At 44.8% G+C, this 25,244-nt stretch overlaps 1 protein-coding gene across 1 annotated transcript in view; it reads right to left on the reverse strand.

Annotated features, from left to right (window-relative positions):
- Positions 1–25,244, reverse strand: part of LOC115117097 (fibrillin-2) — a 261,948-nt gene that overhangs the window by 159,886 nt on the left and 76,818 nt on the right. Inside the window, exons 9-14 of the mRNA XM_065017208.1 lie at positions 15,861–16,013; positions 11,270–11,557; positions 9,263–9,406; positions 4,233–4,352; positions 937–1,062; positions 229–351 (exon numbers count right to left, since the gene is read on the reverse strand). Of these exons, the coding sequence (XP_064873280.1) occupies positions 229–351; positions 937–1,062; positions 4,233–4,352; positions 9,263–9,406; positions 11,270–11,557; positions 15,861–16,013 (954 nt within the window). The remainder of the gene's footprint in view (positions 1–228; positions 352–936; positions 1,063–4,232; positions 4,353–9,262; positions 9,407–11,269; positions 11,558–15,860; positions 16,014–25,244) is intronic.

Genomic DNA, 25,244 nt, shown 5'->3' on the forward strand with positions numbered 1-25,244 from the left:
TAAACAGTGCACTACTTTTGACCAGAGCCCCATATAGGGTACCATTTGGAATGCACCCTTTGTCTGTTCCTGATCCAGACGCATGGCTAGCAGCTGGTGCTGTAGCATCTCAGTTGGAATTCCAAATGGAACACAGATGAGGTTCTGGAATCTATCGGCATAGCTCTAAAATATGAGCCAATCTTGAACCCGCTCTATATTCCATGTCTGCCTCAGTGATCTCTCTACCTGTGCAGTAGCGCCCACTGGAAGCCAGGGTGAAGCCGGGTTTGCACAGGCACTTGAAGCTACCGTCCTCGTTGATACACATGCCGTTCAGACACATGTTGGTGCCGGCGCACTCGTCATGGTCTGTGGAGGGCAAAAGGTTAAAGGTCAGGTTAAAGAATCTGTCATCCTGTTGTTAAAGCCAAACTCACCACGCCCAGACCCGTTAGTTGCCAAGCAGAGGGTCTTGGAATGTGACCCCATGGGGAATGGCGTGTAGCATGTAGAATGTGAGTGATGTTGTGTGTGTGCATTGGCTTTGTACAGCCACATTCAATGGCGTAAAAACAAGAGCAACGTCGTTGTCGACATCGATGGACAGCCATGAGCAAACGAGTAGGATGTGGTTGGGAGAGAAACACAGAAACCGTATTCATAGGTATTTTATGTTTATAATAGTCTATAATTAGTGACTTGTCTTCATAAAGTTAATTCATGGGTTTGACTAGGCTTGAATACTCACAGTACATAACAAGGTGTCAAATCAAATCTAGGGAACAATTAGCTACAATCTCATGAACATTGGAGTACTGATTTACATGAGTGATTAAGGTAACTGATACTATATTAAAATACTTCATCTGGGCTTGATTGATCTTGACTGGCGCAACGGAACCAATAGAGCAGTAACAAAAGTGTAAACCCAATCTGGCACTCCAAAGATCTTACCGATACAGTTCCTGCCGTCTGGGGTTAGCTGGAAGCCTGCGTTACAGATGCACTGGAAGCTTCCATCCATGTTGAGACAGCGGCCGTTCTTACACAGAACCCCATTGTGCAGGCACTCGTCAATGTCTGGTGAGGAGAGTGGTGATGTATATGTGACTTGCTGCCACTATCCCAGAATGCTGCACCAAATCCAATATAACACCATTACAACAGTATACTACCCCTGTTCCTACCAATACACTGCAATTCTGCACCAAATCCAATATAACACCATTACAACAGTATACTACCCCTGTTCCTACCAATACACTGCAATTCTGCACCAAATCCAATATAACACCATTACAACAGTATACTACCCCTGTTCCTACCAATACACTGCAATTCTGCACCAAATCCAAAATAACGCCATTGGTATACTAACCCTGGCCCTAGACCGTTCCCTCTGGCCTAGACAGTTCCCTCTGGTCTAGACAGTTCCCTCTGGTCTAGACAGTTCCCTCTGGCCTAGACAGTTCCCTCTGGTCTAGACAGTTCCCTCTGGTCCTAGACAGTTCCCTCTGCCCTAGACAGTTCCCTCTGCCCCATAGACAGTTCCCTCTGGCCTAGACAGTTCCCTCTGGCCTAGTCAGTTCCCTCTGCCCCTAGACAGTTCCCTCTGCCCCATAGACAGTTCCCTCTGGCCTAGACAGTTCCCTCTGGCCTAGTCAGTTCCCTCTGCCCCATAGACAGTTCCCTCTGCCCCTAGACAGTTTACTTTGGCCTAGACAGTTCCCTCTGGCCTAGTCAGTTCCCTCTGCCCCTAGACAGTTCCCTCTGGCCTAGACAGTTCCCTCTGGCCTAGACAGTTCCTTCTGGCCTAGACAGTTCCCTCTGGCCTAGACAGTTCCCAAAGCCCCTAGACAGTTCCCAATGCCTCTAGACAGTTTCCCCTGGTCTAGACAGTTCCCTCTGGCCTAGACAGTTCCCTCTGGCCTAGACAGTTCCCTCTGGCCTAGACAGTTCCCTCTGGCCTAGACAGTTCCCTCTTCCCCTAGACAGTTCCCTCTGGCCTAGATAGTTCCCCCTGGCATAGACAGTTCCCTCTGGCCTAGACAGTTCCCTCTGGCCTAGACAGTTCCCTCTTCCCCTAGACAGTTCCCTCTGGCCTAGATAGTTCCCCCTGGCATAGACAGTTCCCTCTGGCCTAGACAGTTCCCTCTAGCCTAGATAGTTCCCCCTGGCATAGACAGTTCCCTCTGGCCTAGACAGTTCCCTCTGGCCTAGACAGTTCCCTCTGGCCTAGATAGTTCCCCCTGGCATAGACAGTTCCCTCTGGCCTAGACAGTTCCCTCTGGCCTAGACAGTTCCCTCTGGCCTAGATAGTTCCCCCTGGCATAGACAGTTCCCTCTGGCCTAGACAGTTCCCTCTGGCCTAGATAGTTCCCCCTGGCATAGACAGTTCCCTCTGGCCTAGACAGTTCCCTCTGGCCTAGACAGTTCCCTCTGGCCCTAGACAGTTCCCTCTGGCCCTAGACAGTTCCCTCTGGCCCTAGACAGTTCCCTCTGGCCCTAGACAGTTCCCTCTGGCCTAGACAGTTCCCTCTGGCCTAGACAGTTCCCTCTGTCCCTAGACAGTTCCCTCTGGCCCCTTGTCCATCTGAAAGCATTGTGTTGGAGTGAGTAACATTCCACCATAGAAATATAATAACTATAATTGCATTGGTATAGTCGTTATATCTCTATGTGTTTCACCTAGCCCAATGTTAAATGGTATAGTCGTTATATCTCTATGTGTTTCACCTAGCCCAATGTTAAATGGTATAGTCGTTATATCTCTATGTGTTTCACCTAGCCCAATGTTAAATTGTATAGTCGTTATATCTCTATGTGTTTCACCTAGCCCAATGTTAAATGGTATAGTCGTTATATCTCTATGTGTTTCACCTAGCCCAATGTTAAATGGTATAGTCGTTATATCTCTATGTGTTTCACCTAGCCCAATGTTAAATGGTATAGTCGTTATATCTCTATGTGTTTCACCTAGCCCAATGTTAAATGGTATAGTCGTTATATCTCTATGTGTTTCACCTAGCCCAATGTTAAATGGTATAGTCGTTATATCTCTATGTGTTTCACCTAGCCCAATGTTAAATGGTATAGTCGTTATATCTCTATGTGTTTCACCTAGCCCAATGTTAAATGGTATAGTCGTTATATCTCTATGTGTTTCACCTAGCCCAATGTTAAATGGTATAGTCGTTATATCTCTATGTGTTTCACCTAGCCCAATGTTAAATGGTATAGTCGTTATATTTCTATGTGTTTCACCTAGCCCAATGTTAAATGGTATAGTCGTTATATCTCTATGTGTTTCACCTAGCCCAATGTTAAATGGTATAGTCGTTATATCTCTATGTGTTTCACCTAGCCCAATGTTAAATGGTATAGTCGTTATATCTCTATGTGTTTCACCTAGCCCAATGTTAAATGGTATAGTATATCCATTTACAGTCTGCCTGTAATTGTAACTATCTTCAAAACGTGTAATGATAATTCAGCATTCGGTGGATCAATGTCCCAGTAGTCAGGTAACATTATGAAAGAAAAAGGAAACAGCATATTTAGACTGAATAAATCCTTAAGGTCCACTCCCACTGTGAAAACAGACTCACAGACACAGGCCTGGCGGGTTAAGGGTTTAAGCCACAGACTCCGGAACATGTCTATGGTGATGGCATTGGTTCAATCTCTTTGAATAGAATATATACAGTACCAGTCAAAGGTTTGGACACACCTACTCATTCAAGGGTTTTTCTCTATTTGTACTATTTTCTACATTGTAGATTAATAGTGAAGACATAAAAACTATGAAATAACACATATGGAATCATGAAGAAACCAAAGAAGTGAGATTCTTCAAAGTAGCCACCCTTTCTTCTGTATACCAACCCTACCTTCTCACAACACATCTGATTGGCTCAAACGCATTAAGAACTAAATAAATCCCACAAATGAACCTTTAACAAGGAACACATGCTAATTGAAATGCATTCCAGGTGACTACCTCATGAAGCTGGTTGAGAGAATGCCAAGAGTGTGCAAAGCCGTCATCAAGGCAAAGGGTGGCTACTTTGAAGAACCTCACCTTTTTTCGTTACTACATGATTCCGTGTGTGTTATTTCATAGTTCTGATGTCTTCACTATTATTCTACAATATAGATAATAGTAAAAAAAAAAAAAAACCCTGTATTGAGTAGGTGTGTCCAAACTTTTGACTTGTACTGTATATATACACCAGTATAAATAGACTCACCGATGCAGACCTGCTTCTCTGGATTTCTTTGGTACCCTGTGTGGCACTTGCAGTAGAAGGAACCGGCCGTGTTCACACAGTCCCCATTGGGGCACGGGTCGGAGGAACACTCATCTACATCTATTTATTATCAGGAAATAGATTTATTAGAAATACAACCTAGAATCATCATGAGTTCAGTTTTTAGACAAGCTACCCAGGATTAAAAGTTAACTCATATAAATATACAGTACCTAACAGTCGCAGAAACATATGTTCACGAGATTAGTAGAGTCGCTCAGCTTAGATAATATGAATATTTTAGCCATTTCTGAGACTCACTTAGACAGCAGCTGTGATGATACAGTAGTAGGAATACAAAGATATAACATCTATAGAAGAGACAGGAATGTCTACGGGGGAGGTGTTGCTGTATCTATTCAGAGCCATATTCCTGTAAAGCTCAGAGAGGATCTCATGACAAATGAAGTAGAAGTAGTGTGATTGCAGGTTCACCTGCCTCATCTGAAGCCTCTTCTTTCTGGGTGCTGCTGTAGAGCACCAAGTGCTAACAGTCAGTTTCTGGAGAATATGTGTGTGGTGTTGGAAAAGCTCTCTGATGCTAACAGAGAAATGTATTTTCTGGGTGACCTGAACATTGACTGGTTATCATCTAGCTGTCCTCTCAAAAGGAAGCTTCTTACTGTGACTAATGGCTGTAACACAGGGGTCGCCGACAGGTCAATCATGAGCTACCAGTACGTTAGCTCGCTGCCCACCTATGAGTAGCTCACCAAACAATACTGAAAGTACATGCAATTTTTACGTGTTCAACTGCAAACTTTTTTATTAAGAAATCTCACAAGTATCAAACACCACATGCTCCCAGCTACCAGAGGTGTGGACTCGAGTCACGAATATGATGGCTTGGACTCGACTTGGACTTGATACCCTCCCCAAACCCAAATACTAAATATGATGCTATTAACAAAAGTATGCAGCGCATCAACTCTTTATTTAATGGATTACAGTTTGAATCGGACCCAGCAGCCAATCAAATTGCGCGTGGCAGTTCAAAGGAACGTCGGCGGGTGAATTCAGATGGAGCCCTTGGAAAGATGATACCCCAAAATTATCATTTCTGGCTACAAAGACCACGCTGCATCAACAAAAAACGAATTGCAACTTGCAAAACAGGAAGAGAATTACAGACGGAGGAGCAACAACCTCCAACTTTGTTCGACATTTGAAGCTGCACAGAGAACGGTAAGTCGTGGTTAATATAGCCGACAGCTATATATTTTATTAAGTTACTGGTGTACTATGTAGACTAACGTAACGTTAAATCAATGAGCCTCCACACAGTCAGTTAGTGCAGGAACGTGATCACTGGCTAGGCAGTTGGTAGCCTAAATCCTGCCTGACGTTCCTAAAACAAGGTTGGGCGATTGTGTACAAGCCGAGATCGCCCCATAGCGATCCTCGATAGTCGTTCACTATTGGGGGAGGGGGGGGGGGGTCTTTCTCATGGCTACCCATGTATTTCCATGGAAATATAACGTTAATTTGGAAAGTAATAAATATATAAATATTTTTAAAAGCATTCATGATTTGCGTAATTGTAAAATACTAACTATTACTCTTGTTAAAAATATGAAATGGTATTACATTGGGTGAAGAGCACGCGTAGCACATTCATCTCCTGCACATCTATCACTCCAGTGTTTTATTGGTATATTGTAATTACTTCGCCACCATGGCCTATTTATTGCCTTACATTATCTTATCTTATCATTTGCACAGACTGTACATAGACCTTTTCTACTGTATTATTGACTGTATGTTTTGTTTATTCCATGTGTAACTCTGTGTTGTTGTATGTGTCAACTGCTTTGCTTTATCTTGGCCAGGTAGCAGTTGTAAATGAGAACTTGTTCTCAACTAGCCTACCTGGTTAAATAAAGGTGTTCTCAACTAGCCTACCTGGTTAAATAAAGGTGAAAAAAAGAGCTCATTATGACTTGTTTAGGACTCGAAACTCAAAGTTAAAGACTTGAGACTTGACTTGATAATTGACAGTCTTGACTTGAGACTTGACTTGGACTTGCATGTTTTGACTTGGGACTTGACTTGGAAATTGAGTGCTAAGACCTGAGACTTACAGTACTTGTGGCTAATATAGCCGACAGCTATATGACTTGGTCCCACCTCTGCCAGCTACTATTGAATTAATCAATCAATAATTATGTTCACTCCTGGTTAGCCACTACATAGCTTAAAAAGACAAAACTAACACAATATCTGCCAATTAATTTCCAGCAATATTGTCTGTCTGTTTGGTGCTTGCGTTTGTCTATCACTCTGTGTGTAGCCAGTTGATGTGATAACCATCCCGTGAGTTGACAGAAATACTTTCCCCCAGAACATTCTCAATGAAATGTTAACGGCAAAGTAGTCTTACCTGGCAGAAGTATATCATGAGCAAGTATATCATTTGAATCTATTATTTGCAAACATGAGATGAGCAGCAGCAGTCCAGAACCTTCGCTAGACCAGCACATTAGAGGGCATATGACTCACTCGCTAGATGCCCAATTAAAGGGCCAGATATGCAATTAAAGGAGAATTACATAATTACAATTAATTCAAATGTATTAATTAACAATGAATTAAACAATTGTTAATTTTCTTCCAGACTTAAAAAAAAATATATATATTCTGATGTGATTTAAACATTGACTTGGACTCAGAACATCTCATTTAGTTGTTTCTCTATGAACAATTGTATTTAGTGAGTCTTGTCAGAGCAGAGGCAGTAGGGATGACCAACGATGTTCTCTTGATAATTGTGTGAATTATACAATTTTCCTGTCCTGCTAAGCATTCAAAATGTAACGAGTGCTTTTGTGTGTCAGGGAAAATGTATGGAGTGAAAAGTATATGATATTCTTCAGGAAGGTAGTGAAGTAAAAGTATAAAGTTGTCAAAAATATGAATAGTAAAGTACAGATACCCCAAAAAAAATGACTTAATGAGTACTTTTAAGTATTTTTACATCACTGGTAGCTCGCAATATGTTTTTTAAAGTAGCTCTCATGCTAGAAAAGGTTGGAGGCCCCTGCTGTAACATGACCCATGTTATCACTCAACCAACTAGAGTGTTTACAATAGTGTTGGATCTGTGACATCCATTCACTAACTAGCAAAGATTATGAACCAATATGCACACGTGGTTACATGCAGCTCTCGCTTTGATCTCAAAACAAGCGGATCTACTCATGATCACTCATGCTGTAAACTCAGTCCAGTTCAAAGTGAATGGCACAGATCCATATATGGCAATGGTCTATTTGCATGTAGGCCTACTGCGGCTCTGATTGGTTATGCCGCACCGGTCTGTGTAAAAGTACGGGCTGAGTCTTGTGTTTCAATGCAATAGAATCATACTCTGATGTGTTCTGCCTACAACAAAATCTCTTGCATAGTTAGTTTTCATACTCTTGCATAGTTTTGTTTCGGGATGTTGTATTGAAAGTGGATAATATTGCGTTGATTCGATCACAATTCCCACAGTAAAGGGAAACGTTGATAGTGTTAATAACTAAGGGGGAAAACTCTAGAAAGTGAAGTTAAATTTTGTGCTTCTCTGCGCTGCGGATATTTATTATGTGTGTTAGAGGGAACATTGGTGACCATAACATTATGACAATAACAAGGAAAGCCAAAGTACCAAAGGCCTAAAGTTATTTATAAGAGATTATACTAAATGTTTTCTCGGGACTCTTTTGTTTAAGATGTAAAACATGTATGTTGGTCTGATGTGTATAAGGAGGAGGATCACGTGGGAGATTTATAAAATTATTCTTGCCAATTGTTGACAAACAAGCATGCGCAGTAGCTAATGGCCCCCATGAAGAGTAGCTGCTGCATGTGCAGTAGCTAATGGCCCCCATGAAGAGTAGCTGCTGCATGTGCAGTAGCTAATGGCCCCCATGAAGAGTAGCTGTTGCATGTGCAGTAGCTAATGGCCCCCATGAAGAGTAGCTGCTGCATGCGCAGTAGCTAATGGCCCCCAGGAAGAGTAGCTGCTGCATGTTCAGTATCTAATGGCCCCCAGGAAGAGTAGCTGCTGCATGTTCAGTAGCTAATGGCCCCCAGGAAGAGTAGCTGCTGCATGTTCAGTAGCTAATGGCCCCCAGGAAGAGTAGCTGCTGCATGTTCAGTAGCTAATAAGGATCCTAATAATCTCAACTCAACATCTGTGGCTAGAAAGTGGACGTTCTGAGAGGACAGCTGGGAAGAGGGTCGATGGCCAATGGTCTTTCTGGGTTTGACTAATAACTCTTTACTTGAAATGTGCTGCCACAATGCTTTCTTATTGCTGTGCAGTATTGACAGAGCAAACTTGACTTTTTAACACCCACAGTGTTAACGCCCCACAATGTTAAAGTGTACATATGGGATCATCTGAAAAAGTGTTGAAAGTCTAAAAAGTGTTGAAACATTTTAAAAGTGATAGTTAATCAATCAAGAACACCAGAGTTCCTGGTATCCCAACCACTGTGGGCGCTGGAACTAACATTTTAAAAGTGATAGTTAATCAATCAAGAACACCAGAGTTCCTGGTATCCCAACCACTGTGGGCGCTGGAACTAACATTTTAAAAGTGATAGTCAATCAATCAAGAACACCAGAGTTCCTGGTATCCCAACCACTGTGGGCGCTGGAACTAACATTTTAAAAGTGATAGTCAATCAATCAAGAAAGAACAACCACTGAGTTGGAACTGGTAGTCAATCAATCCACCACTGTATCCCAACCACTGTGGGCGCTGGAACTAACATTTTAAAAGTGATAGTCAATCAATCAAGAACACCAGGCGCTGGAACTAACATTTTAAAAGTGATAGTCAATCAATCAAGAACACCAGAGTTCCTGGTATCCCAACCACTGTGGGCGCTGGAACTAACATTTTAAAAGTGATAGTCAATCAATCAAAGACATGTATAAAAACATGTTTAATATGTTGTTGTATAATTACTATACTGTACCTGCACATTCTTGGCGAGTGTCCAGGGTGTAGCCGTTATTGCACTCGCAGCGGTAGCTAGAGCCCACGAGGATGCAGCGACTGTGCAGACACAGGTTGGGCAGCTGCTTACAGACGTTTATCGTCTGGTTCAGAGTCGCTGTGCCTGTCCAACATACCCCATAGTAGTTTCATCATAATCAGTGTGCTTTCCCCTCCATCCATCCCTCAATCCATCCCTCAATCCATCTACAGTGCATACAGAAATGATTCAGACCCCTTGACTTTTTCCACATTTTGTTACGTTAAAGCCTTATTCTAAAATGTAGTAAAATCCCTCATCAATCTTCACACAATATCCCATTAAAAAAACAGCAAAAACTTTGACATTTTTGTAAATGTACAACATTTTTTTAAAATAAGGAAATATCACATTTACATAAGTATTCAGACCCTTTACCCAGTACTTTATTGAAGCACCTTTGGCAGCGATTACAGCCTTGAGTCTTCTTGAGTATGACACTATAAGCTTGGCACACATATATTTGGAGAGTTTCTCCAATTCTTCTCTGCAGATCCTCTCAAGCGCTGTCAGGTTGGATGGGGAGTGTCGCTGAACAGCTATTTTCAGGTCTCTCCAGAGATGTTTGATCGGGTTCAAGCCCGGGTTCTGGCTGGTCACTCAAGGACATTCAGAGATTTGTCCTGAAGCTACTCCTGCGTTGTCTTGGCTGTGTACTTAGGGTCGTTGTCCTGTTGGAAGAGGACCTTCACCCTAGTCTGAGGTCCTGAGCGCTCTGGAGCAGGTTTTCATCATGGAGCTCTCTGTACCTTGCTCCATTCGTCTTTCCCTCAATCCTGACTAGTCTCCCAGTCCCTGCCGCTGAAAAACAACCGCACTGCATGATGCTGCCACCACCATGCTTCACCGTAGGGATAGTGCCAGGTTTCCTGCAGACGTGACGCTTGGAATTCAGGCCAAAGAGTTCAATCTTGGTTTCATCAGACCAGATAATCTTGTTTCTCATGGTCTGAGAGTTCTTTAGGTGCCATTTGGCAAACACCAAGTGGCTGTCATGTGCCTTTTACTGAGGAGTGGCTTCCGTCTGGTCACTCTACCATAAAGGCCTGATTGGTGGAGTGCTGCAGAGATGGTTGTCCTTCTGGAAGTTTCTCCCATCTCCACAGAGGAACTCTGGAGCTCTGTCACAGTGACCATTGGGTTCTTGGTCACCTCCCTGACCAAAAGGCCTTTCTCCCCATATTGAACAGTTTGGCTGGGTCGCCAGCTCTAGGAAGAGTCTTGGTGGTTCCAAACTTCTTCCATTTAAGAATGATGGAGGCCACTGTGTTCTTGGAGACCTTCAATGCTGCAGACATTTTTTGGCACCATTCCCCAGACCTGTGCCTCGACACTATCCTGTCTAGGAGCTCTACGGACAATTCCTTCAACCCCTTGGCTTGGTTTTTGCTCTGACATGCACTGTCAACTGTGGGACCTTATATAGACAGGTGTGTGCCTTTCCAAATTATGTCCAATCAATTGTAATTTACCACAGGTGGACTCCAATCAAGTTATAGAAACATCTCAAGGATGATCAATGTAAACAGGATGCACCTGAGCTCAATTTCGAGTCTCATAGCAAAGGGTCTGAATAAGGTATTTCTGTTTATTATTTTTAATACATTTGCAAACATTTCTAAAAACCTGTTTTCACTTTGTCATTATGGGGTATTGTGTGTAGATTGATGAGGATTTTATTTCATTTAATCCATTTTAGAATGAGGCTGTAACGTAACAAAATGTGGAAGAGGTCATGGGGTCTGAATACTTAACGAATGCTCTGCATATATATACTGTGCATGTCTTACAGCTTGCAGAGCCTATGCTCCTATGCTCCTATGCTCCTATGCTCCTATGCTCCTATGCTCCTATGCTCCTATGCTCCTATGCTCCTATGCTCCTATGCTCCTATGCTCTATCTGTTGAATGTGTGGGTGCTTATAGTGCATGTGGAGGTTTCCTTACCTAAGTCTGGCCTTTGTCCATTTCCATTAGGAACCCCTTGGCCATTCAGTGTTGGATCGTAGCCACTGCTGGGTTTAGATGGATCATACCTACCATTGGGCCTGGATGGGTCATACCCCCCATTGGGTCTAGATGGATCATAGCCACCATTGGGGCTGGATGGGTCGTTGCCACCATTGGGTCTTTGAGGGATCAAAGGATTTAGAGGATTCATGGGGTTGGGTCTCCCTCCAAAGTCTCCATCTGGGTAGGGTAGGACTCCTTGGACACACAGCCGGCGGTACTCCTCTGGGGGACGGTGAGACAAAGGTCAAAATGTTAGTCAGCAATGAGAGGAAAGGTCATCTGGATGATGGTGGAACAGGTTTGAAATGTTCAAACATCAATAGGTTTGCCAGCAGTAGAGGTCAAAGGTCAAAACTACAGTGTGCCTTGAAACAGATCATGTCTAAGGACACTAAGCCAAACTACTTCAAACCCTTTACTATGTCTCTCTTTGACATCAAAGTATCAAGTCAGTTGGTTGCTCCGAGAGCACACAAATACTCTCTAAAGCTCTCGATAAGATCTAAAGCAATCACAACCCACGGTCATGTTCTGTAGGCCACAACACAGCAACAATTTTGAAGATTTCATGAACGTTATTGGACAAGTTCAAGTTCTCCTACGTTTCTCCCATTTTGTGCTTACCGAACATGACCCAGCAGACGTTCCGGCCCCCCACAAACATGAATTGCTCATCCCTGTCCTCTAGATTTGAGGTGAAACCAACCTGAGTTGCTCACCGCTGTCCTCTAGACTTGAGATGAAACCAACCTGAGTTGCTCACCGCTGTCCTCTAGATTTGAGGTGAAACCAACCTGAGTTGCTCACCGCTGTCCTCTAGACTTGAGATGAAACCAACCTGAGTTGCTCACCGCTGTCCTCTAGACTTGAGATGAAACCAACCTGAGTTGCTCACCGCTGTCCTCTAGACTTGAGATGAAACCAACCTGAGTTGCTCACCGCTGTCCTCTAGACTTGAGATGAAACCAACCTGAGTTGCTCACCACTGTCCTCTAGACTTGAGGTGAAACCAACCTGAGTTCCTCACCCCTGTCCTCTAGACTTGAGCAACAAATGCCAGCGAAGTAGGAGTTGGAAGAGCAGGTATCCTGTGTGCTATGCCCAGTCTGGGGTGAGAGCCAGAGGAAATGGGGGAGAGTGCCAGGGGCTTTCCGTGCCCTCCAGTCTGCCCTGACATCACCAAAGTTCAATTCTGTTACCGCCTGCAGCAGCTGAACACTATCTATTACCACATGACAGGAGCTTTGAACTGGGCTCAGCATCAGATTCAGCGGTTCTCCAACCTGCCTCAGGTTTTCAAGGGCTTTTTATAATGAGGTGCAGTCGAGGGCAGAACTTACATAACTCTTTCATACAGAGAGATATAACGATGGTTTTGACGTTGAAGTAGCTAATAATGATACGGAGAAATATAACTATGGAAATGTCTAAAGGTTATGACGTTGAAGTAGTGTCACGGATCCCCCCAGGTACTACTGCTCATTCCGTTCACCAGCTCCGGAGTGTCACGGATCCCCCCCAGGTACTGATGCTCATTCCGTTCACCAGCTCCGGAGTGTCACGGATCCCCCAGGTACTGATGCTCATTCCGTTCACCAGCTCCAGAGTGTCACGGATCCCCCAGGTACTGATGCTCATTCCGTTCACCAGCTGATGCTCCCCCAGGTACTGATGCTCATTCCGTTCACCAGCTCCAGCGGATCCCCCAGGTACTGATGCTCATTCCGTTCACCAGCCCCGGAGTGTCACGGATCCCCCAGGTACTGATGCTCATTCCGTTCACCAGCTCCGGAGTGTCACGGATCCCCCCAGGTACTGATGCTCATTCCGTTCACCAGCTCCGGAGTGTCACGGATCCCCCAGGTACTGATGCTCATTCCGTTCACCAGCTCCAGAGTGTCACGGATCCCCCCCCCCAGGTACTGATGCTCATTCCGTTCACCAGCTCCAGAGTGTCACGGATCCCCCCCCAGGTACTGATGCTCATTCCGTTCACCAGCTCCGAGTGTCAGCCCCCAGTACTGATGCTCATTCCGTTCACCAGCTCCAGAGTGTCACGGATCCCCCCCCCAGGTACTGATGCTCATTCCGTTCACCAGCTCCAGGTTCCCATTCCCCCCCTGGTACTGCTCTATTCCCACACCTGGTTCCCATTCCCCACACCTGGTTCCCATTCCCCACACCTGGTTCCCATTCCCCACACCTGGTTCCTATTCCCCACACCTGGTTCCCATTCCCCCTGATTAGTACAGTGGCAAGTAGAAGTATATGAACCCTTTGGAATTACCTGGACTTCTGTATGAATTGGTAATAACATTTGATCTGATCTTCATCTAAGTCACAACAATAGACAAACACAGTCTTTTTAAACTAATTACACACAAACAATTAAACGTTTTCATGACTTTATTGAACATACCGTGTAAACATTCACAGTTGCAGGGTGGGAAAAGTATGTGATCCCTTGGATTTAATAACTGGTCACCCCTCCTTTGGCAGCAATAACCTCAACCAAATGTTTTCTGTAGTTGCGAATCAGACCTGCACAACAGTCAGGAGGGATTTTGGAACATTCCTCTTTAAAAAAACTATTTCAGTTCAGCAATATTCTTGGGATGTCTTGTGTGAACCGCTTTCTTTAGGTCATGCCACAGCATCTCAATCAGGTTGAGGTCAGGACTCTGATTGGGCCACTCCAGAAGGAGTATTATCTTCTGTTGAAGCCATTCTGTCGTTGATTTACTTCTGTGTTTTGGGTTGTTGTCCTGTTGTATCACCCAACTTCTGTTGAGATTCAACTGGTGGACAGATAGCCTAACATTCTCCTGCAAAATGTCTTGATAAACTGGGGAATTAATTTTTCCGTCAATGATAACAAGCTGTCCAGGGCCTGAGGCAGCAAAGCAGCCCCAAACCATGATGCTCCCTCCACCAGACCTTACAGTTGGGATGAGGTTTTGATGTTGGTGTGCTGTGCTGTGCCTTTTTAGTGCTGTGGAACATCCAGATGCTCTTTTGCTATCTTCAGACGTGCAGCAATGTTTTTTTTGGACAGCAGTGGCTTCTTCTGTGGTGTCCTCCCATGAACACCATTCTTGTTTAGTGTTTTACATATCGTAGACTCGTCAACAGAGATGTTAGCATGTTCCAGAGATTTCTGTAAGTCTTTAGCTGACACTCTAGGATTCTTCTTAACCTCATTGAGCATTCTGTGCTGTGCTCTTGCAGGCATCTTTGCAGGACGGACACTCCTAGGGAGAGTAGCAACAGTGTTGAACTTTCTCCATTTATAGGCAATTTGTCTTACCGTGGACTGATGAACATCAAGGCTTTTAGAGATACTTTTGTAACCCTTTCCAGCTTTATGCAAGTCAAAAGTCTTCTGAGATCTATTTTGTTTGAGGCATGGTTCACATCAGGCAATGCTTCTTGTGAATAGCAAACTCAAATTTTGTGAGTGTTTTTTTATAGGGCAGGGCAGCTTTAACCAACATCTCCAATCTCGTCTCATTGATTGGACTCCAGCTTAACTGACTCCTGGCTCCAATTAGCTTTTGGAGAAGTCATTAGCCTCGGGGTTCACATACCTTTTCCAACCATACACAGTGAATGTTTAACTGATGTATTCAATATAGACCTGAAAAATACAATAATTTGTGTGTTATTAGTTTAAGCAGACTGTGTTTGTCTGTTGTTGTAACTCAGATGAAGATCAGATCTAATTTAATGACCAATTTATGCAGAAATAGAGATAATTCCAAAGGGTTCACTTCCTTTTCTTACCACTGGAAGTGCATATATGTGTCACTTTGTGACATCCGCTGATGTAAGAAGAAGAATGATAGTCATTCACACGTCACTGCATAGTGTATGGAGATAGGCAGCCCTGGTCCTAGAGAGCCAAATGATCTCAGGTGTTAGACTGAGCCCAGCACTAAGACACATATTAGCATCAAGCAGGGTCTTAATTTAATCAATTAGCTAAGTCAAGGCCATAATTGATTGACTCAAGTGTTTTGGAACCAAAGCATGTAACCTCAAGATGTGATAGTCTATTGAGTAGAATAGGAGATTATCACTACTAATAAATGAAATATCTTCATTGTAAATGTTTCATCACACTAAGAACCAGGCTTGCCAACCAAACAGGTAATGAATGTTTTATATTTTATTTCTGCGTTTTGTGTAGCGCCGGCTATGCTAATTATTTTGTTTACGTCCCCTTCAGGTATTTCGGGGTGTTGCATGCTATCAGATAATAGCTTCTCATGCTTTCGTCGAAAAGCATTTTAAAAATCTGACTTGTTGGCTAGATTCACAACGAGTGTAGCTTTAATTCAGTACCTTGCATATGTGTTTTAATGAAAGTTTGAGTTTTAGCGAGTACTATTAGCATTTGGCGTTGCGCATTTCCATTTCCTGTTGGCTAGGTGGGATGCAGACGTCTCACTTATCCCTAAGAGGTTAATTAAAGAGTATGTGTAAGTCCTTGGCATAGGGGGGATATTATAGATCGGTGACTCACCTGATCGTCGGGCGGGGCATATTTCAGGCAGGGCCCCTCGTGCCCAGCAGCGTCCACTGTCACAGCAGCATGTGGCCTTACTGAAGAGGCCGGGCAGCTCCTGGGCACAGCGGCCGTTCAGCAGACCCCCGAAACACGAGCCTGCCTGCTGGTCTGAGAGAGAGGGAACAAGACATGGCATCACACAGTTAACATACTGTACACCTTGTCATAGGTGACCAGGATGCTGTCACAGACACACATTGTCCCAGGGTGAGAGGCAGACGAACAGGCAGAACGACAGCCAGACAGGCAGACAGACAGGCAGGTAGCGAGACAGGCAGACAGCGAGACAGGCAGAACGACAGGGCGACAGCCAGACAGGCAGACAGACAGGCAGACAGCGAGACAGGCAGACAGCGTGACAGGCAGAACGACAGGGCGACAGCCAGACAGGCAGACAGCGAGACAGGCAGGCAGCGAGACAGGCAGACAGGCAGAACGACAGGGCGACAGCTAGACAGGCAGACAGACAGGCAGACAGCGAGACAGGCAGACAGCCAGGCAGGCAGACAGACAGGCACATCCACAAGGCCGTCGTGTGGTGTATGGGTACATGCCTAATAATTCACCCAATGTTTCGAAATGTGCTAATTCATCCTTTACCACTTGAATTCCGCAACACTGTTGCTAATTTCACTCAGCTAATAGCTGCTTCCTTTCACCCTGCGACCTATGGCGACCTTTTTGTCGTAAATACGGGGAAGCACTTTGACATCGTTTTCACATGACTCCTTGATGTGGACGACATGTGAAATATTACAGACATCTATCAGGTGCATTTTAGATGAAGTCAAAACACACTGTCATCCCTGAAAATGAAGCGTTTGGTGTTTTTTTGCTACTTCGGTTCCTGGATACACCGTGTCCTTTCTCCTAAGCAGCCAGCCCATGACAAACACTGGTATGTGTGTTGTACTGCTGTTGGTACATAGTTACTAAATACTTTGTAATGACATAGAAATGCAGTGGAACAGATGTTGATATTTTGTTATTGCACAAGCGGAATACAGTGGAACAGTGTTGTGTTTTTGGGGGAGGGGGGTTGTTTTTTTAACCTTTAACGAGGCAAGTCAGTTAAGAACAAATTCTTATTTATAATGAAGGCCTACGAACAGTGGGTTAACTGCCTTGTTCAGGGGGCAGAATACAGTGGAACAGTGTTGTGTTCCAGACCATCTAAAGCGAGACAGATTGAAGACCAAGACCGGAGCAAATCGAGTCCGAGTCAAGACCGAGACTGGGAGGGGCGAGTCTGAGTCAAGACCGAGACTGGGAGGGGCGGGGGGGGTCAAGACTGAGTCAAGGCCGAGACCGGAAGGGCGAGACCGAGTCAAGACCGAGAACGGGAGGGGGGGTCAAGACTGAGTCAAGGCCGAGACCGGAAGGGCGAGACCGAGTCAAGACCGAGACCAGAGGGGCGAGACCGAGTCAAGACCGAGACTGGGAGGGGCGGGGGGTCAAGACTGAGTCAAGGCTGAGACCGGAAGGGCGAGACCGAGTCAAGACCGAGAACGGGAGGGGCGGGCGGGCGAGACCAAGTCAAGACCGAGACCGGGAGGGGCAAGACCGAGTCAAGACTGAGACCGGAGGGGCGAGACCGAGTCAAGACCGAGACCGGGAGGGGCGGGCGGGCGTCAAGACCGAGAAGTCAAGACCGAGACCGGGAGGGGCAAGACCGAGAACGGAGGGGCAAGACTGAGACCGGAGGGGCGAGACCGAGTCAAGACCAAGACCTGAGGGGGGTCAAGATCGAGTAAAAGACCGAGACAAGACTGAGAATGAGGGGCGGGGTCGAGACCGAGTCAAGACCGAGATCGGGGGGGGGGGAAAGATCGAGTAAAGACCGAGACAAGACTGAGAATGCAGGGGCGGGGTCGAGAGCGAGTCAAGACCGAGACCGAGGGGCGAGACCAAGTCAAGACCAAGACCGGAGGGGTGGGGGGCGAGACCGAGTCAAGACCAAGAACGGAGGGGAGAGACCGAGTCAAGACCAAGACAAGACCGAAACTGGGAGGGGGACAAATGGTCCGAGACCGAGTCAAGACCAAGATCAGAAAACTGCGAATCCAATCCAATTCATGATTGTAATTTTGTCAAATCACCACCTAATAAGAGTTCAAAATGTCCAGTATTTCTGTGTTCATATCTCAGAACAACATACGGATTCTTTAGACCAGGGGTGTCAAACTCATTTCGCATCGTGGGCCACATACGGCCTAGGGAGATGTCAAGTGGGCCGGACCATTAAAATTATACCATACTCTGCTACACTGCTCCACGAGATGAAAATTTATGGAGTTGTATGGTAGAATTCCATCACACAACTTTTGTTTTGAAGCTGCTGACTAACATTAAAGACATTTTTAAATCACCACAGTAAGGATTCATCTTCACAGAGCTGTATTCTTTCAATGCAAACAGTATCTAAGGCAGCATTTTAAAGGTGAGTCTAGTCTGGACTTGAGTTCCTGAAACTTGGCATCTTTTGGCCTGGTGCATCAACACCAGGTGTCACTGACTAGCTGTCACTTTCAGACATTTAAAGAACGGATTTTTGTTTTATTGATATTCATCACTGAGAAAATTTGTTCACAAAGGTAGGTTGTCCCAAACATGCACAAAATTTTAGCAGCCAGGGTCAAGACCTGTCCAGACCTACAGAGGGCAAATTTGCCCTTCAAATCTGCATCACACTGCAAACCAATTATCTCTAGCTGAAGACCGGCAGATCAGAAGCTTTAACTGTGAAAGGTGAGCGAAAAACTGAAAATTCTGTCTCAAGTTCACCAAATACCTGAAAACGTTTCTCAAACTCCGCAGTAGTCCTGCAATTTTGTCTTTGTACCGTTTCATGTCCGCATCAGGTCTGGTCACACACATCTCTCAGACAGGGAAATGAGCAGGGTTGCCAAGTTGCATCTCCCCAAAGTCAGCTTCAACTTAAATGCATGTATGTTGTCAGAAAACTGTGTGACAATTCATGATTGCAACATTTTGTTCAGATTGTTCAAGTGTTCAGTAATATCAACCAAGAATCAAAATAGCCATTCCAGTAATTCCAACACCGGTTTTCCTTTTTCTCCATGAACTGTCCGATTTCCTCTCGTAGATCAAAGAAACAACAGCGCCTCGGCTTAACCATCTCACTTCAGTGTGGTATGGCAGGCTGTGGGTAATGTTGCTGTGGAAGTTTGTCAAAACGATGGTTCAGACCTCTGGACCGGAAAATACAGTGCGAACAACCAAACGTGGTCCATTTTCAGCGACTTGCAACACAATGCCTCCTGGTGCAAAATACAGTGAAATGTCCAGAAACGATCTCCTCCATTAAGGGCTTGTACTTTGTCTTTGAACTTTGTCCGACACCTGCTTTCTTTCCGACCAAGCGCCGTCTGTAGCCAGGCTGACAGCGGGACCATTTATAAAATAGCCGAAAATTCGGCTGTTGTGGTGTCCATCATTAGCACCAACTCAAGAAACTCTTCAGTAACAGTCAATGTCTCATCAACTCCTCGAATAAATATGGCCAGTTTCTGTGATGTCAGTGTTTTGAAAATGCAATAAATGAATCTGTTTCAATTGACTGTCTTTGTTAGGAAATCCTCTCTGCTATAGTATTCCTCGTCAGGCTAATATTGGCAAAAGCTTGTCGCTTCTCGGGACATACAAGTTCAGCCGCCTTCATCATGCATCGTTTAACAAAGTCACCGTGGAATACGGAGATGCTAATGCTATTTAGCTAGCAATTAGGTAGCTGGCTTTTAGGCTTCCTGATCTGGCTCTGGATGAAAACTGCTGCAGACCCTGCCATTCGTTAATCTTATTCAGTTGGCGTCATATTTTTGGAGATGACAGTGAATATTATATTCCTTCAATACCGAAACTTGTTGCAAACACATCACGAAGGTTTTCCGTGCATCTCTGTAAATAAATAGGACGTGGTCCATTTTTCTTTGAAAATTCTACACTCCTTATCTACTTTTCTCCGTTTGGATAACGACATTTTGGCTAATGAGGGTGTAGCGGAGAGGTAGAGACCAAGGTATTAACAACGTCGTAACAAGCAGCAGATGGCGCATTGATACCGTCTGCTGTTTTCAGTCTGTCTCAGTGATGCGGCTTGTCTTCTACTCTGATGGAAAGAGTGCGCCCCTTAGCGGATAATCCATGAATTGCAGCGAATTAAAAATATTAATTCCATGTCTTTTATGCATTTTTTCCACTTTCAAATTATCCTGCGGGCCTGATCGAACCTCCTTGGGGGCCGGTTCCGGCCCGCGAGCCGTATGTTTGACACCCCTGCTTTAGACATTTAGTGGAAAAAATGCATTCTGGGGGAAAATAGCGCCACTACAAATTATTACTAACCCAAACACAGTGGAGAACAATGGGCCTTCCACGCCTTCAAAGAAGGGCTAAGGATTTATAAAATAATAATTATAATAATATAATAGTAATGCTATAATTATAATATTATTTTCAATTATGTTTTGATTTGAATCTTTTCAGTTTTTGTTGGAAAGTAAAGGGTTAACACTGCTGGTCACTGGGGAGATACATCTAGCTAGGTCAGACATTGGCTAGGCCATCTGAAGCTAGATAAAGGCAACTGCCATTCAACTGTATTAGGGCAAAATTTTGGAGTGACAGTGGAATCAGCCAATCACATTTTGACTTAATGGGCGGGACCGTTTTTACAAAAACGTATGGAAACTTCTGTCTTCTTGAAGGCCAACATGTCATTGTGCAATAGCGAGCAGTAGTTTTCACACGGTATAGCTAGCTAGCTTTTGTTTTGTGCTAGTTTGCAGCGGCTGCAGCAGGTATCCGACACAGACAAGACCGAGTACGAATGTATCCGACACTGAGTCAAGACCGAGTACGAATGTATCCGACACTGAGACAAGACCGAGTACGAATGTATCCGACACTGAGACAAGACCGAGTATGAATGTATCCGACACTGAGACAAGACCGAGTATGAATGTATCCGACACTGAGACAAGACCGAGTACGAATGTAACCGACACTGAGTCAAGACCGAGTACGAATGTATCCGACACTGAGACAAGACCGAGTACGAATGTATCCGACACTGAGACAAGGCCGAGTACGAATGTATGCGACACTGAGACAAGACCGAGTACGAATGTACCCGACACTGAGACAAGACCGAGTACGAATGTATTCGACACTGAGACAAGGCCGAGTACGAATGTATCCGACTCTGAGACAAGACCGAGTACGAATGTATCCGACACTGAGACAAGACCGAGTACGAATCTATCGGACACTGAGACAAGACCGAGTACGAATGTATCCGACTCTGAGACAAGACCGAGACACTCAATATGTGGTCTCGAGACTGGTCTTGAGTACTACAACACTACAGTGGAATTCACACACGTACACACACACATTGATCTTATAGTCAGTTAACACACAAAACACACATACGTAGGCACACATACATACAACCCCCCACACACACACACACACACACACACACACACACCCACGAGGTACCGTGGACACACACACACAGAACTTCAGCTTGGTGTCGCCAGAAATCCCCTTTTTAAACACAAAACATTTATGGCTGCATATTTCGACAGTGTGGCGTGAGAGGTGGCTGAGCATCCTACGGTAGCCTGGCTGGCTCTACTGTATATAGGTCAGCAGGGAACTTCTGAAGAACGAGAGTGTGAGTCCCAAATGTCACCCTATTCCCTATTATATAGTGCACTACTTTTGACCAAAGGCCCATACGGTGCAGCCCTAGTCTTGTCTGACATCCGTGGCTCGAAGGCCTGTATGCACATGTGGGCCTCAATAAAGAGCATGTTTTTTTTGTGTTCTAGATACAGTAGAGACCCTGTGATTAAAGTACACATTCAGGAATGTAACATGCAGAGTTACATTGTATCACCACAATTGAAATGCTGAAATGCACATATGTTGTAATTATATCTGCATCCACAACATGTCAGTCACGGGGGTGGGGGGGTGTTACTGATTACTAATGTGTTTCACAATGCTCCAACAAAAACATAACCCTGACCTTAGAAATGATATCCAAAATAAATATACACCCTTTGGGGAAAATCATGGGGGATCCACATCACATCAGCCAATCGCAAACCAAAACCCAGATGTTACCATCACTTGACTTGCACAGCTAAACGTTTATGTTATTTTTCTAATTTGCAAATAAATACAGAATGCCAATTGGCTCCTTTCATTGTTCTAGTGGTCATAAGGATGGATTCTATCGGAGACCATAAACCTGTACTCACGCACAGCAGTGTTCTAGTGGTCATAAGGATGGATTCTATCGGAGACCATAAACCTGTACTCACGCACAGCAGTGTTCTAGTGGTCATAAGGATGGATTCTATCGGAGACCATAAACCTGTACTCACACGCACAGCAGTGTTCTAGTGGTCATAAGGATGGATTCTATCGGAGACCATAAACCTGTACTCACACGCACAGCAGTGTTCTAGAATATTGGACCGTTGGCTTCCATATTTTCCTAATTAATCAGCGCGGCTCAAGCAATTTCTCCAACTGTCAACACATTCAGATGAATAGAGGAGGTATACATGGAGCCGCATTGGTTGGGAATTGTGGGAAAGTGTGTGTTCGGGCTGTACGTTGGTTTTAGAGCTGCGTAGATGTCACAAAGGGATGCAGGCTGTCGCGTCTCTGCGTCTTTGCACTCTGAATTACGCGTAAGAACACTCTCTAAGGAGCCCCACCCATCCCCTGTGTACAGGTCTAGCATTAGCTTCCCCTCCCCCAATCCGAACCTTAAGCATTAATAGGGGAAATGCAAAACTGATCCAAGATCAGCATCTAGGGGCAACTTGCCCCTATTTTATTTATTCCACCTTTATTTAACCAGGTAGGCTAGCTGAGAACAAGTTCTAATTTACAACTGCGACCTGGCCAAGATAAAGCAAAACAGTGTGACACAAACAACACAGAGTTACACATGGAATACACAAACATACAGTCAATAATACAGTAGAAAAAAGTATATGTACAATGTGTGCAAATGAGGTAGGATAAGGGAGGTAAGGCAATAAAGAGGCCATAGTGACGAAATAATTACAATATAGCAATTAAACACTGGAGTGATAGATGTGCAGAAGATGAATGTGCAAGTAGAGATACTGGGGTGCAAAGGCTTAAAATAAATAACAGTATGGGGATGAGGTAGTTGGATGGACTATTTACAGATGGGCTATGTACAGGTGCAGTGATCTGTGAGCTGCTCTGACAGCTAGTGCTTAAAGTTAGTGAGGGAGATATGAGTCTCCAGCTTCAGTGATTATTGCAGTTCGTTCCAGTCATTGGCAGCAGAGAACTGGAAGGAAAGACGGCCAAAGGAGGAATTGGCTTCGGGGGTGACCAGTGAAATATACCTGCTGGACCGAGTGCTATGGGTGGGTGTTGCTATGGTGACCATGGAGCTGAGATAAGGCGGGGATTTACCTAGCAAAGACTTATAGATGACCTGGAAGCAGTGGGTTTGGCGACAAATATGAAGTGAGGGCCAGCCAACGAGAGCATACAGGTCGCAGTGGTGGGAAGTATATGGGGCTTTGGTGACAAAACGGTGATAGACTGGATCCAATTTGCTGAGTAGAGTGTTGGAGGCTATTTTGTAAATGACATCGCCAAAGTCCAGGATCGGCAGCATAGTCAGTTTTACGAGGGTATGTTTGGCAGCATTCGTGAAGGAGGCTTTGTTGCGAAATAGGAAGCCGATTCTAGATTTAATTTTGGATTGGAGATGCTTAATGTGAGTTTGAAGGAGAGTTCACAGTCTAACCAGACACTGAGGTATTTGTAGTTGTCCACATAAGTCAGAACTGTCCAGAGTAGTGATGCTGGACGAGCGGGCAGCTGTGGGCAGCGATCGGTTGAAGAGCATGCATTTAGTTTTACTTGCATTTAAGAACAGTTGGAGGCCACGGAAGGAGAGTTGTATGGCATTGAAGCTCGTCTGGAGGTTAGTTAATACAGTGTCCAAAGAAAGGCCAGAAGTATACAGAATGGTGTCGTTTGCGTAGAGGTGGATCAGAGAATCACAGGCAGCAAGAGCGACATCATTGATGTATACATAGAAAAGAGTTGGCCCGAGAATTGAACCCTGTGGCATCCCCATAGAGACTGCCAGAGTTCCGGACAACAGGCCCTCCGATTTGACACACAGAACTCTGTCTGAGAAGTAGTTGGTGAACCAGGCGAGGCAGTCATTTGAGAAACCAAGGCTGTTGAGTCTGCCGATAAGAATGTGGTGATTGACAGAGTCGAAAGCCTTGGCCAGGTCGATCCACAGTATTGTCTCTTATCGATGGCAGTTATGATGTTGTATAGGACCTTGAGCGTGGCTGAGGTGCACCCATGACCAGCTCTGAAACCAGATTGCATAGCATAGAAGGTACGGTGTGATTCGAAATGGTCGGTGATCTGTTTGTTAACTTGGCTTTCGAAGACCTTAGAGAATCAGGGTAGGATAGATATAGGTCTGTAGCAGTTTGGATATAGAGTGTGTCCCCCTTTGAGGAGGGGGATGACCGAGGCAGATTTCCAATCTTTGGGGATCTCAGACGATACGAAAGAAAGGTTAAACAGGTGAGTAATAGGGATTGCAACAATTTCTGCGGATAATTTTAGAAAGAGAGGGTCCAGATTGTCTAGCCCGGCTGATTTGTAGGGGTCCAGACTTTGCAGCTCTTTCAGAACATCAGCTATCTAGATTTGAGTGAAGGAGAAATGGGGGAGGCTTGGGCAAGTTTCTGTGGGGGGTGCAGGGCTGTTGACCGGGGTAGAGGTGGAAAGCATGGCCAGCCGTAGAGAAATGCTTATTGAAATTCTCAATTATAGTGGATTTATCAGTGGTGACTGTGTTTCCTAGCCTCAGTGCAGTGGGCAGCTGGGAGGAGGTGCTCTTATTCTCCATGGACTTAACAGTGTCCCAGAACTTGTTGGAGTTTGTGCTACAGGATGCAAATTTCTGTTTGAAAAAGCTAGCCTTTGCTTTCCTAACTGCCTGTGTTAACTAACCCCTACACCACCATAACCTTTGCCAACCCTCTTGGAGAGCTACTTTTGTTTCAGCCCAACACACCTGGCTGGGCCGTATTAATTAGGAACCAAAACTAAGAAAACGGACAGAAACAGAGAGGGACTCCCTGAACTTGTCCAATGAGGAACACTTGTTTTGCTACAAACATTTGGCACGTTGTGCTCTTGTAACCGTATAGCTTCCGTCCCTCTCCTCGCACCTACCTGGGCTCGAACCAGGGACCCTCTGCACACATCGACAAC

Source organism: Oncorhynchus nerka, linkage group LG4, assembly GCF_034236695.1.
Source record: "Oncorhynchus nerka isolate Pitt River linkage group LG4, Oner_Uvic_2.0, whole genome shotgun sequence".
In the NCBI taxonomy this organism is placed as follows: Eukaryota; Metazoa; Chordata; class Actinopteri; order Salmoniformes; family Salmonidae; genus Oncorhynchus; species Oncorhynchus nerka.